At 40.8% G+C, this 15175-nt stretch overlaps 3 protein-coding genes across 3 annotated transcripts; 1 reads left to right on the top strand and 2 right to left on the bottom strand.

The window, feature by feature from the left end:
* The first annotated feature begins 351 nt into the window (after positions 1 to 351).
* Positions 352 to 5516, top strand: arl14 (ADP-ribosylation factor-like 14). Its single transcript, XM_004542635.6, has one exon. It carries the CDS (start codon positions 2165 to 2167, stop codon positions 2765 to 2767), a length of 603 nt encoding a protein of 200 aa, XP_004542692.2. The 5' UTR covers positions 352 to 2164; the 3' UTR covers positions 2768 to 5516.
* Positions 5517 to 5538: 22 nt separating this feature from the next.
* On the bottom strand, positions 5539 to 8747 carry LOC101472194 (zona pellucida sperm-binding protein 3). The gene is made up of 8 exons (XM_004542637.6): positions 8228 to 8747; positions 7989 to 8104; positions 7806 to 7909; positions 7467 to 7641; positions 7229 to 7346; positions 6463 to 6548; positions 5986 to 6254; positions 5539 to 5808 (listed from the first exon to the last, which is right to left on the bottom strand). The coding sequence occupies exons 1-8, from the start codon at positions 8636 to 8638 to the stop codon at positions 5711 to 5713; spliced, it is 1377 nt and encodes a 458-aa protein (XP_004542694.3). The 5' UTR covers positions 8639 to 8747; the 3' UTR covers positions 5539 to 5710.
* Positions 8748 to 11741: 2994 nt separating this feature from the next.
* On the bottom strand, positions 11742 to 13765 carry LOC101467238 (interleukin-12 subunit alpha). Its single transcript, XM_076876890.1, has 6 exons — positions 13154 to 13765; positions 12986 to 13072; positions 12812 to 12853; positions 12562 to 12666; positions 12294 to 12338; positions 11742 to 12135 (listed from the first exon to the last, which is right to left on the bottom strand). The coding sequence occupies exons 1-6, from the start codon at positions 13361 to 13363 to the stop codon at positions 12004 to 12006; spliced, it is 621 nt and encodes a 206-aa protein (XP_076733005.1). The 5' UTR covers positions 13364 to 13765; the 3' UTR covers positions 11742 to 12003.
* Between the last annotated feature and the right edge of the window lie 1410 nt (positions 13766 to 15175).

Genomic DNA, 15175 nt, shown 5'->3' with positions numbered 1-15175 from the left:
TCTGTTGGAGAGCTCCACTGGAGCACTCCAGTCTTAAGTGCCTTCCGTTGCAAATATAGATTTTGGGGAGATGCAAACAGCTTCTCATATGTTTACCTCAAGACATTTCTTTTAAAGAATCTAGCTAACAACAGTCACAAAGGCTAGGAGGGTGAGGTCACACTAAGATTGAGGGAAAACACGTGACCCGAGCGTTTCTGGGATGCTTCTCCCAGACCACAAATAGCTCTCTCACTCTCAGAGCTGCCGTCTGCAAGGTAACTCAACACCGCAGTCTTCAGCCTTGAAGCTCAGCGATGTCAAGTTCAGTGACACTCTGCACCAGGTGGCCAAACTCAGAATAGCCTCCACACGACTTCATCCAAATTCCTAAGACCAGTGTGGTCTAATAACTATAAAAATCAACAGCGTCACTCATCGGCTTTACGGGAACGCTTTGCCGCTGTTTATTTAAATTTGGCATGCTATACGAGAGATCAGTGCGCGTGGAAGACACGTGAGATTCACTAACAAGCAGAAATACACCACTTCTGGCTTAAAAAAAACCCCTTAGATCGTTTTTAGGAATCTTCTCGAAGTTCCAAACAACATGGGACAGCATGGCTCCAAATCTTCCATTGAAGCCCGTGCGATTTTTCAGAGCGATGGCGCAGCGGACATGTGCCAGAAAGCGGACACATGCTCTACCCCAGGCTCAGTTGTCCGCTTTCAGGAGAGGGTGACCAATCAGTCGGCCTGTCTTCACTCTTCCCCCCGGACAAGGCAGAAATCAGAACTCGACTCTTGGCCCCTGCGTCGCCGTGACACCGGAGGACTGGTGTACGTGATGGATAACCCAACCGGCGGGGTGTGGGTGAAGCCGGAGGAGAAATGGTCCAGATCTTGATACAAAAAACTGAAATACAAATGATTTAATCAGTGGAATCAGTTGAGCATCTTACAGAGTAGCAGATGTTGTTGATTTATCTTCCTGCTGTGAGGTGAGCCTCCACTGTGCCCGCCCGCAATGCAGTGAGGTGGATTCAATCGACCTTCTCCTTACCGAGGATTTGGCTGGACGGATCATTGAGATGAACGGATGTTTCTTTATTCTGTTTACATGTTCAGTGTTAGACTGAGAGGGGGATGGTGAGGGGAGGTGATTAGCCACCGAGTCTATGTCTTTGGGTGCTCTATTATTCTGAATGATGTGAAGCAGAGTAAACAAAGGGAAGGGGCCTGGCTGTAATGCTTTGGTCGATGGTGTCATGGTGAAACCTGCACCCTACCAATGGCTGACCAACCATTATTGATTTTGTCCACTTTCCTTTTTTAAAAATTATTTGACTTTTATTTCTGTTTATAATTACGCGTGTATGTGCTATACAACATACACGAGTATTAAAATACAATATTTTAAAATAACGATGGCATTTTGGATGTGATGGAGTGACCTTGATTTAGGACGGAATGTCCACAAGGGGTAAAAGCAAGTTGTGCGTGACGTGACCTCAAGTTTATGATGTTTGGCTGCTTCTGGTTTTCTAGAAGCACTGGAATCTGAGTTGATTTTTTTAATGTGCATGTCAGCGTTGAAACATCCATCTCATATTTAACATGGCTGACAAGCCCGTGTAGAAATTTGTTCGAATACAAGAACTGTGTGTATGCAAACAGGAAGAGCTTCGACGTTTTATTTATTTATTTATTAATTTACGTATCACTTATTTAATTCCGTGATTGGACATGTCATTCAAATTTCGAAATGTTGTAACAGTTTGAGGCATCCCAGTCACTAAGGCACCTTCCACTACGGTCCTTTTTAACTTTAACTGGTTTGGTGCAATTGGCTATTATTTAGTTTTTAATATTTAAGTGTTTGAGTACCCGGTTTTGTTCTCAGTGCGCTTTTGACACTTTTACGAATGCACATTAGTCAGCCTGATATCTTCGGATAACAAACATAAAGTGATGGAATACATGACCAATAAAAGTGTAACTGGGGAACGGGAAACTTTGCCCTCTGGTGTGACGCCTTATCGGAACACAGTGCCTTAGCAGGGAACTAATGGCTTATCCATTAAACCTCGGTAAACGCACTAAGCAAACACCGCGTCAGACGGGCACAGTGCGGAGGATGTGACTGTCCCGCGTCAGTTAACAGCCTTTGTATCTGCACTTCACCATGGGATTATGGGTTTCCAAACCTCAAGTGCAAGTTCTTCTTCTGGGTCTGGACAACGCTGGAAAATCGACTCTCCTCTACAAACTGAAGCACAACACTAGTGTCAGCACCGTCCCTACCATCGGCTTCAACGTGGAAATGCTCGAGGCCAGAAAGAACAGGAGAAAAATAGCTATAACCATCTGGGATATCGGCGGTCAAGGGAACATGCGCGACCACTGGCCGAATTTCTACCAGAACGCTGGAGCTATCGTGTTCGTTGTGGACAGTGCCGACCAGGAGCGCCTGAACGAGGCGCAAAGGGAGCTGGAAAGAACTCTGAGAAATGATGAGCTCCGGGGCCGTCCGCTGATTCTTCTCGCCAACAAACAGGACGTCGGCGGCGCGCTGAATGTCACTGAAATGAAGGACAGATTCAATATGAGAAAGATCTGCCAGGAGCGGGATTGTTTCGTTCAGCCATGCTCTGCGTCGACGGGATTTGGAGTTGAGGAGGCCTTTAAACGAGTGGTCCAAGTGGTCAAACTTCCGTCAGAGCCCGGTGCAGTGAAAGACAATATCAAGGATACAGTGCACTACCTCAGAACAAACACCAAACATTAACATTTATTTATAAGCAATGTGTTATTTGACAATATGACGAATGAGCTCTGACACTACCTTCTGCTTTAATTCCTTTATATCAACAATAAATCGTATTTAAAGAAATGCCATGTTTTGGTTACATTTCTATGATTCTTACGCCCACGGAGACATGCACTAATCATATAAACAGGTAAGCTGTTTATTAGGTGTGCGTTTAGAAACTGCATATCCGTATCTCCTTTTAATTATTAAACGCAATTCTGTTATCTCACAGTCGTGTATCTCACTGACAGCATCGTCAACCCAGGGGAAAAGCGCAACAAAGACAAGTGCAAATAGGTTTGGATGATTTAGTTGCGTTGCGCTGACTCTCGGCTGTAAACAGTCTCCTTTGGCTAGTGTTTCACTTCACTTATGTAAGAAATGATATATGCTGATAATCCACTGATTAGCTTTTCGCTTTCTAAATGGCTAGTCTGCAAAAACAATCTAAATGTGGTAAATGCTGACTGTATTAGAGTCTGGCTGATTAAAGAGCAGATACTTGTTTTTTGTTTTCTTTATCTTTGTTATATCATATCACATCGAATCTATGAAGCATTAGATGCGATATGATAATAAATCGAGCCTCAGTGCTGAGAGTATTTAGCAGAAAATTAAGCTAAACCTGAACACTCACTTGGACACACTTTTTTTGGAAGAAATGGAGGAATTGGATGAAAACATTTTCCAGAGGCATACAGTTCATGTTGTATGGAAATTCACCTGGCGATATTTTGTGCGTTCTTCTCCAAAAATGCGCACTATAGTGACAAATATCTCGAATATCGAATACTTGAATCTATAGTGCTACGTGTTCGCGCCTTGTAGCTTGTCCGTCACAGGATTCCGGTCGTCGATCTCTTTCCGTCCCGAACCGTCTCCTCATATGTCGGCAGATGTTTGCATTCATCGTATGTTGGCAAATGCGCAGCGGCAGCTGGATCCGCCGAGCTGTCCGGTGTACAGCTCTCCATAAGCATTTCTTGCGATGTGGTGGCCGCTGGCTGTCCATTTTGAGGTGGGATGTCCTGCCTTGATCTTGAACACAGCACCCTCTGGACAAAGTATCCCAACGCGAAGAGAAGCAGCAGAATAAGTATTCCAGAAAGTTTTCGGGTGACCATGGCGATGCTGTAGTACGTATAGTTCACCAACTCCGGGCAACAGGTGACAACAGAGGTGTTGTTTCCCTGCGTGCAGCATATCTGATCATTTCTGCAAAGGACGTCTCCGCATCTCCGGCTGCAATCAACAACCGTGTGAACAAAAAGGCAAGTAGTGAACAACGCCAGCAGTTGGTTTCTGAGGGAAAACATCGCCGATGTGTTCAACGGGATAAAACAACCCAGTGAGAGACAACAGCTAAAGCCCTGAAACAGGATGCAGGCGAGACGACGCAAATGCCCGGACTGAAACACTGACGCAGAGCATTATCCACTCACCGCATCCCCAGAGCATGGATAAAACGACGGACCAGGGTGGGTAATCAACAATCTTAAGTCTACGTATTAACAGTACCAATCGGCAGACGATAAACTGTACGCATTCCCCGACTGAAAACGATCAGGCAGAGATCTGGACTGCATCTGTAACCCCTGCAACGCATGAATATGCTAATAAAGCAGTGGCACTGAACTCCTAAGTGCTACTTCAGTGCGCTCCTGATTTGTTATGCACTTAGCAGGTTTATTGGTACAGCAACTCGTAAACAGCATACATATAGTGGCTTGTTCATCTGATATGCAAGTAAACAGGCGCCCGGGAAATCGACAAGTCGTGTCAGAAAGGCTGAAGAATGGCAATTAATCACGGAGATGGGAGGGGACGCTGAAAACAAAGTGGCCCGTGCAGACTGTTTCAGCACCGCGGACAGCGCTCATCACGCCCACCGAGGACAACAACAAGGGGCGCTGTCCGAGATGCTGACACCACAAAATCCAAAGAGCATAAATGCTCCACTTGGCACGAGCGCAAAAAAAAAAATTCCATTTGCAATATTAATACCACTTTGCGTACATCAAGGGGTCAAGCCAGGCCACCCCCTTAAAAGGCCGCAATGTTCAGCGGACGTCCATTTAAGATGATCCGTACATGATGAAATAAGTGCTACTAGGGAAGTGCTGCTCTTGGAAGGTGTTTGCTAAAACCCTAAAAGGCTGCTACACAAAAGCACAGAAGTGACACTTTCTAATGTTTATTAAACATATTTACTGATAAAGTAAAGCTGCTCTTTTATGAATAAAAAGTTAGAAGACAAAGATGCAACAGTTTCAGTAATCCATCTCTCCAGGGAGCTGTGACTAATGCGTTACTGGATATATCTGAAAAGCCAGGATTTTATATTGCATCAAATACCCCTCATTGTGACAATAATGTGGTTACATGAGTAGGCTGAGGGTAGTAATGGAAGGAAGCGCTCTCTAATAGCATGTCTGCATATCTTCTTAATTGATAATGGTTGGCATGTTAGATGAATCTTTACAGCTGGCAAAAGGATGCATTGTTTGCATTCAAGTACACAAGTAATGCATCATTTTGACATCCACTTCTGTTGCTCGGGGCTAATGAGCTTGAGTGCTTAAAAACCCGATGCTAATTAAATTATTTGCTAGCTCCATATCAAGTTCAGACTGAAAATTACAGGATGTTGTGGATTTGTTCATGTTTGTTGTCTATAGCAAAGAGTTATTTGAGGTACAAAATACATAATTTAAAGAAACTGACGGCAAGCAGCACACTTAAATGGCTGGAGAAGTTGAGACAAAACTTTATTTGAAAAATGTAACGGGCCTGATTGTGTTCTAGTGCACAGGATGAGCTACATTCATGGGGTTTGTGTACAGCATCCACAACATGTTTGTAAAGTCAGCAGAGAAATCTTTATTTTAACCCTCACTCTCCAGTAAAGCCTCCCGAGTCTCAGGTGGTCTTGTTTGAAACTACTGTTTTTGGGTCTGCTAAACTTGTGATGAGGTGACTGAATGGCAGCACAGTTAAGGGTCCCAGCTGGAGGCTCCCTGTAAAAACAGGGAAAAAATAAAAATAAATTACAGATCACAGTGTCTCACTCAGGTTTCTTTGAGCTCCACTCAAGGTTTAATTATTAAATCTCTGAAATACAAGTTCAACAGCAATCCAATTTTAATGAAAAGGTGTTTAATAGCAGAAACCCACTGATTTAAGATTGTACTCACGTGCTACATAGTCTGTTCCTCCCTTCATTAATTTAGCAGAGGATTGCTCATGTTTTGTGTGCCTGCGCTGGTGTAATCTTGGACGGAAACGGACATAAGTTGCTGGATGATGTTTGGGACTGTTCTGGACTAAACCTTCCAGTGGAGACAAGGTGGGCCCTGCTTTGGCATTCATAGTAGTTTTAGGAGGTTGGGTGGACTGAGTTTCAACCTGGTGGGCAATATTACAGCTCCTACATGCCTCATCATTCCCGTCGACTGAACGCCACCTGGATAATGTGAAATTTTACATGTGTAAAATAAAATTACCCATCTGTGAAATCTGATATAACAAACTAAATATATTGTACTTTTAGATTTTAGTGATTTTAGAGACATCGTTTTGATTTTGTCCATCATGACTTATTTTCTGATAACATGGTAGCACAAATGGGCAACTGACCATTGCTGCACATAAAAATGACATGATTTTGGTACCTGTTCTCAGTTAAAGAGCAGGCCCGGTTTTGTGAGGTGGCAGTCATTGTGGCTGGAACAGCCTTTACATGGCAGGTTATATAAACCTGTGAATGAGACAAGAGTTAGGGACATAATTTGGCCAAAGACAGTTGAGATTAAGTCACTAAGGACACCACTGCAGAACAGCCATCCCACTTCTTTGCTCTGAGAAACTCTTGAGTAGCTTCTACAGTATGCTTTAGGTCATTATCCCATTTCCACTGTGAAGCACTGATCGGTTTTGCAGCATTTGACTGAACCCATTTTTGTCCTTCTCCCATATATGCACAAGATAAGAATAGTTTCTTTGTTTCATCTGTCCAAAGACATGGCCCAATGATGGCTACCTTCATATGCACAGACATTTCTTTGGCCCTTATATTTAAACTTCTAGTGAAAAGATCAAATACAAACTCAACAATTTAAATCAGCTTCAGATATGATGTCTCCATTTTTCATAAAAACAAAGAGAGAGCACTGCCTGTTGGCCAAGTGTGCAACTACATATAAAATTATTGTTATTCTTAAACAACAATGCAAAAATTTGGGTGAAACCCTTGAATTAGAGTCGAAAGCTTTCAATGGCACATTGATTTAAAAATCCACTGTGGTGTTGTAAAGAAGCAAAACTACAAAAATAGCATGTTTGATTTGACAAATTATGGGTCCAACTGTATATTACAGTAAAACACACAGGTCTCATATTGAACATATGTACTGTGGAAAGCCATTATTTACTGTCAACCTGGTTGCTGGGTGATTGGTAAAAAATGAAGGCTTCTAGCTGGAATCTGAGCTTGTGTTCCTCAGTTCTTGGCAGAAAACGCGAGCTGGAGTTTGTCAGGTAAGCATCAGTAAGACATCTGTTATGTAAAAAAAATAAAGACAATTTAAAAATGAAAGCCTATGACATGATATGAGTTTTACTATATGGAAATATAGGCCTCTTTATTGAGAATTAAAGATTTAGTAGTAGAACTCACCCATGCTCAACAAAATCATATCTTAATGCTACGTCTGCATCAGGAGTTGCTGTGCCAACACAATGGTCAATGTACACTCGCAGGGGCATGTGGTTACCAATAACAGCAGAGACTTCAAAATGAACCGAGTCACCAAGGAAATATGTATAAGACCCCCTCTGAAACGTCCAATCATCTGCAAGATGGCAACAATTAAAAAAATAAAAGTACTTGTAAGCCTCTAATGAATATTCCTAAAACCTGTGATGGCATTTTAAAGATGAATCTTTGTGTGATGACGTTAAGTATGACTCTTAGCAACAGCAGAACAATGTTTCATGGCTGTCATCCTTGTAATACCGGTCATGAGAAGCAGATGAAAGTCTATCTGGTCTTCTGCTGAAGCTGTTGCAACAAGTGGAACCCAGGTGGGATGCAGGGAAATGCCACCTACAGAATACTTCCTGGAAACAGACAGATTTCACACAGACACACAGATTGCCACAGCACACTGCAAACTTCTGTTCATGTGCATAGGCATACTTTTTGTAATGACATTCAACTGGAATAGCAGCTCCACCCAGCCTAAGCAAACCATCAGATGAGGGCTCAGGTGAGTAGACGAGCACATTGGCATAGATAAGCTTCTCTTTTGTGGACTGAAAGAAAATGTTAACATTTTAGTCTGCAACTCACACTTCATTTTGTTTTGTAAAAGGAGAAACTTTTGACCAGAACACAGCAGTGACTGAGCCACGCTCCAGAGAACTAGCAGTGCTTACTGAGAGCTTTGTTCCACAATCCACCAGCTGGGCCCGGATGGTGAACTCCGCCTCTCCCGATGGGACTGCTCCGCATACTCTCTCCTCACCCGCGGAAACTGAGCCGAGTCTCAGATGTCCGCCGTCCACCTGTAGGCCTGTGTCAAACATGTCAGCCTGCACCACGACCTCCATGGCATCCGGTTGGCAATTTACCGTGACCGGACGAGGGCGCTCCCGGTGCTCCGTGCTCGGTTTCTGTTTTACCGCACCAAACTGAGGCTGGATGCGGCCATATGTCCCACCCTGGCTCAAGGAGTTTGCCACGCTTGACTCGCTGCTGTGAACTAACCGGCTGCTTTGTGCCAATGCGCAAACGGAATACAAAATGATAAAGCACCAAGAAACGAGGCCGTGCAGGTAACAGTCCATGCTTTAGTCAGATTTTTGGAAGGAGTGATAAGTCCCCCGACAACACAGCCTCTGAAAGAAAAAGCACCACCGCTGTAAGTGATTGCTCTCCAACACACCTGGTTTGACTGATTATAACCGTTTCACTGAGCATGCGTGCCCGTTACTTGAAACGTGACGACACAAAAGTGATTTTTTGCTAAACAACAAGTTTAACTAAAGTGCAACAAGTGAAAACCTTGTTTTCGGCATAATTTTATTCATTTCGATTGTGTGGTCGTTTAGAAAATATAAATGCTATTGTATATATTTTCCACCAGGTGGCACTAAAACAGCTTAAAGTCAGTTTGTCGACAGGGATTGGATGATGTAATGATGACTTCATTCCTCTGTTTAGAAGTGACTGTTTTTGCACTGAAGTTTGTCTTGAGCCTCACGATTTTAGTACCAATTTATTACGTCAGCTCTACTGGGATGTTCGTGAAATGACATTACTTAATAACTACCTAAAGTAAATAAAAAATAGTCTGATTTAATTCCAACTGAACCTGCCAACTAAACAAAAAAAAATTACATTTATAAACTAGAAGGGGAAGCAGGTGGGGCTTCTTTAACCTGGGTTTTCCCCCTTAGTCTACATTCAGGTTGCCCCATCATAAACACTTTTAAGTCTATACTGATGAAACTACATACATTTACATAGTATTAAATGAATTAACAAGGTATTTTCTGCTTGTGTGGTGCTTTCTTTCCTATCATGTTATCACATGTATTTGGACCTCCATCTCATTCTATCTTCTGTGCCTGATTGTGATCCTTTTTTCCCCTTTTTAAATGTTTTTTTTTTTGTCTACCTCACATGTTTCTGTGGCAAAAATGTCGCACCTCTTTTCTCAGCCTCATAAGCCACAAATGTCAGCTGTGACAATTCAAACGAACAGGGAAGGGATGCGGACGGAAACAAAGTTATATTTCATTTTCAGTTCGGTTTTATGAATAAACAGTTCGCCTTACCTCTGCTTTCAAACCATCGTTCCCACAATTAACCTGTGTAACTTTCAGGTGGCACTTTAGGGCATTGACCTGATTAAATCAATTAAGTTTGTGTTCGAGTCAAGAAAACATCAACAGCGTTTTACACGCTCACAAGTACGATGACGATGGTTTTTTAGAGTATCCTGTTTGTCTGTTGCACAAGCATGTCTAAGCAACCTACACTAAATTCAATATCGAAACTGAAAGTGTGGCATGTTCGGATTTTTTTTCCTTTGTAAATAACGAATACAGTAGTTGATATTGTGAGAAATCAATGCGCTACTGCACACACCCAGAACCCTGCATAATCTATGACATCATTTAGGAAACACCCAGTATATATCGTGTTACATGGAAGTGCTGTATCCTGAATGTCGTCACAGCCTGGATATGACTAAAACCTGCAATTATAATGAGAAATAAAACAAGCTTATCTCGGTATTTCATTGTTAATAATTTTGTGTGGACTTTTCTGTATAAATATGACACAAAACATCAAAAATAAAGTCCTAAAAGTAAAAAAAGGGAACAAAATTAAGTAAAAGAGACAAAAACAGATTGAACATTACATATATTTAAGTGGCAACATGTGAAGTGTCTGGTGTACAGCCTTGTGTAGCAGTAAGTGCAGCCTTACACTTCCTGGTCAGTCAGCTCTTGATCAGTCCTGCACACTGTCTTGGAGTACTTCTAACCAATTTCAATCCATACAATGCATTTTCAGGACACTTGTTGATTTCTTCATGTTAACTGCTGACTTCAGCTCATTCCACATTTCAGTTGGATCAAGCTGAAGACTTGGTTGCAGTCTTGCTGCATGACCCGCACCTTCTTTTTTATTGCTATAATTTAAAATTTATTCATCAAAGTACAGCTACAAAAACGAGCCCAAAGCATGATGTCACTACTATATAGCTTCACAGATGAGTGACGTTTCCTCTTCTGAAATGCAGTGTTCTTCTTTCTCCACAGGTAACACTGTGTTCATGAAGATGAATGTGTGAGGGGGTTTTAGCTGCTTAAAGGTTACCCACTGTGACCTCCCAACCCCGGAATAGGTGCTTTCCTCCATTTGCAGTAGGAAATCTGTCCGATTGTGGATTGGTTGTGTCCATACTTATCAACAACTCTGAAATCTTGTTTGTTTTTATCGTAAAACACTTCCACAAACACATGTTGGGAAGATTAGATTTTTTTTCTGAATGTTTTTTTAGTAAACACAGGCTGCTGACTCATAGCTGACTCGCACCCTGCTGACTGAAAGCACCTGACTCTAATTTCACCTTTAAATTAATGGCTAATCACTGAAGTTCACACACATGTGCGTCTCACAGATATGGAAGATTGGATTTATTTATTATTATTTAATTACCTGCTTGTGGATATAGTGTTAAAATCAGAACATGTTTTAGTTCATGGTTATTCAATAATACTAAATAACAATTACAATAATGATTCTTTCTGTAAATCTTGGTCTTAACAGATTAACTATTTGATGCATTTCTTATTACATTGACTGTAATGGCACCATAATGAAGTGTCATAATCCAGTTTTTAAGTTTAATTTAACCCCTTGGACAGATACTGATTGACTTTCCTTCTTGATATCAGACCACGTTTTATTGGCATTTTATTATCACTATTTTATCATGACAATAATAGTCACCTGACTGTCATTATCTTAACTTGGGGATTTCCAAATGAAGCATGAACAAACACTATACTGTGGTCTCTTTGTAAATGTTCTTCATGGTGGGTTTAGTTTGCTACATGTTTATAGGAAACATAGAGCATTGTGATTGCTCTGTGGCAAAAACAAAGAAACAAAACAAAATCCATCAATGTGCAATCTACATTTTTTTGTTGTTTAAAATGTATTAAGGAATATTTTTTTCTTATAGTCCACAAATGCTTTTTATTGTTTTCAAGCTTGACCGTAAACTAACCATGTCTTTAGATTCTTATAAAGAGTTAAAGCAGTTATCTTGTTGTAACATATTTAAAGTGAAAAAAATAAATTAATTAATCAGTGAACAAAAAAAGTGTAAACCAGCAGGTAGTATGCAGGAAAAAATATTTATTCAATGATTCTTAGAATCAAATAAATAACAACATGTTCAACATTTGAAAATAAATAGTCCAGAATAAAATAAATAAATAAATATCATTTTCAAGTCAGTAAACACAGTTAAATATAAGTCGTCAATTTTAAGATATGAGTTAAGTAATTTATGAAACTTTAAAGTATATTGAAGTGTTTTCTGTCACAGCAACATTAACTGACTGTCACCGTAGTTTCTGTAATTTCTTTCTGGAGCCTCTTGAGTATTGTTCTGGAGCTCAGTGACGATTCATTTAGTGTATTCATCAGAGGTCATGTACGCAATCACTCGGTTTATTGTGATGGCACGGACCTGGAAGCCCTTCAGCACTTTGCAGAGGTGAAGTCTTTGGTCGAAGGAGGTTCCGATGTTTGCAGCAGCCTTAAAGAAACACAGAAACATTATAAATGATTTGAAACATTTATGTAATTAAATTTTGTTTCCCTAACAAGCCTAAAATTTCTTTTTCAAAATATTAATGAGAAAGACCCGAAGAAGTGTGAAATCAAGCTTGATTTAAAAATAAATAGATCTCTTACCTCCCTTAAGGTCGAATCTGATGCCGGAAATATTCCGAAGCAGTTCTGTTGAGAGCAAAAAAATTCTTATATGATATAAATAATGTAAATGTTGGTAGTTTGTGATTTCTCCTTTGTTAAGATTTTAAAATTTATTTTAGTACCCTGGCAAATCACAGTACGATAAAACAACATTCAGAGAGTAATTTTATGAAAGAGTCTGCATTTATTTATTGAGAATTATGTAAAATCACAGTAAAAATGATAATAATTGTGTACAATCACATACCTTCATGAGTTCCCTGAGACTGAACAGAAGAGTACCAACAGGCTGCGCTGCGAGAAATTCGTCATAGTACCTCAGATCCTCCCGAATGTTTTTCAAACATGAGCTCTAAACACAGCAAGCACAACCACAATAAATGTCAAACATCATTTTAGATTTGCTTGGAATTATTTGGCTTCCATGTCTAGACCTTAACATGTTTATCAAGAATATAAAGTAAAGAAAAAAATGATGAAGTGGCACAAAAACCTACCTGATCAAATCCTGATGTAGTGATTTCTGAGCATGCTGATCCCTGTGGGGAAACACAGTTAAGTAATCAGAGGCACAGCTAAAAAAGACTTATCAAATGTTTGTTATGTCTTGTTTCCATTTCACAATGTATCCTGAAACAAAATGGAAGCAATCTGGTATTTAAAGTGGGTACCTGTGGTGCACACGCTGATGGTGTGCTGGTTTTTTTGTACAGCTCCATGTTCTGCTTCGTGCAGTCAATTCCACTAAACAGGGTTTTCTGTTTGAGGACAAGTAATATTTAATAAAATGTAAACTGTAAGAAAAAAACCCTGTGGATTTGCATTCGTTGTAGGCCTACCTGGTTGAGTACATCCGTGATGTTCTGGAGCAGTGTTCTTGCGTATAATACACAGGAGTCTTGCATTCCCATCAGTGGCACAGATTGGCTGATCTGCCATAAAGGACAAGTGAGCACTAGGAGCAGCAGTGCAGGAGTGAAGTCTAGAAAAAAAAGAGAAAAATTAGATAACTGTAAAATATCTCTTGGAAGATTAGACTCTTCAATCATGATACGTTATACTCACAGAGCTTGATGAGGGGCATCTTGGTTCAGAGTGGTAAGCTGTGTTCTTTGACTGTGTCTGGCTGAGCAGTGTTTTTATATTCAGACTGATGCAGGGAAATCCCTGCATCAGTCAATGGAGCAGATCCACTGTAAGTTGAAAGTGTGGGCTCAAAATTGTGTAGTTTCCTTTCTCACCATATAACCGTGGTTTGCTGAAACTAATGTCTGTTCATTGTTCGATTACCAAAGAAAACATATTGAAAGTTCATCACATATGCTCTTTTAAACTTTGATTGTGCACAGTTACGTCTAATATTTCTCAAAATATTGATCGCATCTAAGATATCATTAATCACAACTAAACTTATATAGCCTTTTAAGGATGAAAAATAATAAAAGAAAAAGGCTGAAACATTTTTTTATGTGACAAAAAACTGAAAAAAAAACAAAACCAAACCACTCTAAATGGTCACATTTTATTCAGTCTTTATTAATAATCATGCTGGTATTTCAAGCCAGCAGGATATATATATATATATATATATATATATATATATATATATATATATATATATATATATATATATATATATGTATGTGTATATATATATATGTATGTGTATATATATATATGTATGTGTATATATATATATGTATGTGTATATATATATATATGTATGTGTATATATATATATATATATATATATATATATATATATATATATATATATATATATATATATATATATATATATATATATATATATGTATATATATAAAAAACACCCAGCACGCCCCTGCGGGCGGTTTATCCTTCAAGCTCGGGTCCTCTACCAGAGGCCTGGGAGCTTGAGGGTCCTGCGCAGTATCTTAGCTGTTCCCAGGACTGCGCTCTTCTGGACAGAGATTTCCGATGTTATTCCCGGGATCTGCTGGAGCCACTCGCCTAGCTTGGGAGTCACCGCACCTAGTGCTCCGATTACCACCACGGGGACCAACGTTACCTTCACCCTCCACATCCTCTCGAGCTCTTCTCTGAGCCCTTGGTATTTCTCCAGCTTCTCGTGTTCCTTCTTCCTGATATTGCTGTCATTTGGAACCGCTACATCGATCACTACGGCCGTCTTCTTCTGTTTGTCTACCACCACTATGTCCGGTTGGTTAGCCACCACCATTTTGTCCGTCTGTATCTGGAAGTCCCACAGGATCTTAGCTCGGTCATTCTCCACCACCCTTGGGGGCATCTCCCATTTTGACCTCGGGACTTCCAGGTTATACTCGGCACAGATGTTCCTGTACACTATGCCGGCCACTTGGTTATGGCGTTCCATGTATGCCTTGCCTGCTAGCATCTTGCACCCTGCTGTTATGTGCTGGATTGTCTCTGGGGCATCTTTACACAGCCTGCACCTGGGGTCTTGCCTGGTGTGATAGACCCCAGCCTCTATGGATCTTGTGCTCAGAGCTTGTTCTTGTGCTGCCATGATTAGTGCCTCTGTGCTGTCTTTCAGTCCAGCTTTGTCCAGCCACTGGTAGGATTTCTGGATATCAGCCACCTCCTCTATCTGCCGGTGGTACATACCGTGCAGGGGCCTGTCCTTCCATGATGGTTCCTCGTCTCCCTCCTCTTTCTTGGGTTTCTGCTGCCTGAGGTATTCACTGAGCACTCGGTCAGTTGGGGCCATCTTCCCAATGTATTCTTGGATGTTCGTTGTCTCATCCTGGACTGTGGTGCTGACACTCACCAGTCCCCGGCCCCCTTCCTTCCGCTTAGCGTACAGCCTCAGGGTGCTGGACTTGGGGTGAAACCCTCCA

The sequence above is a fragment of the Maylandia zebra genome, linkage group LG18 (assembly GCF_041146795.1).
Source record: "Maylandia zebra isolate NMK-2024a linkage group LG18, Mzebra_GT3a, whole genome shotgun sequence".
In the NCBI taxonomy this organism is placed as follows: Eukaryota; Metazoa; Chordata; class Actinopteri; order Cichliformes; family Cichlidae; genus Maylandia; species Maylandia zebra.
Note: the sequence above shows the minus strand (reverse complement) of the source record. Positions and strands in the feature narration are given on the sequence as shown.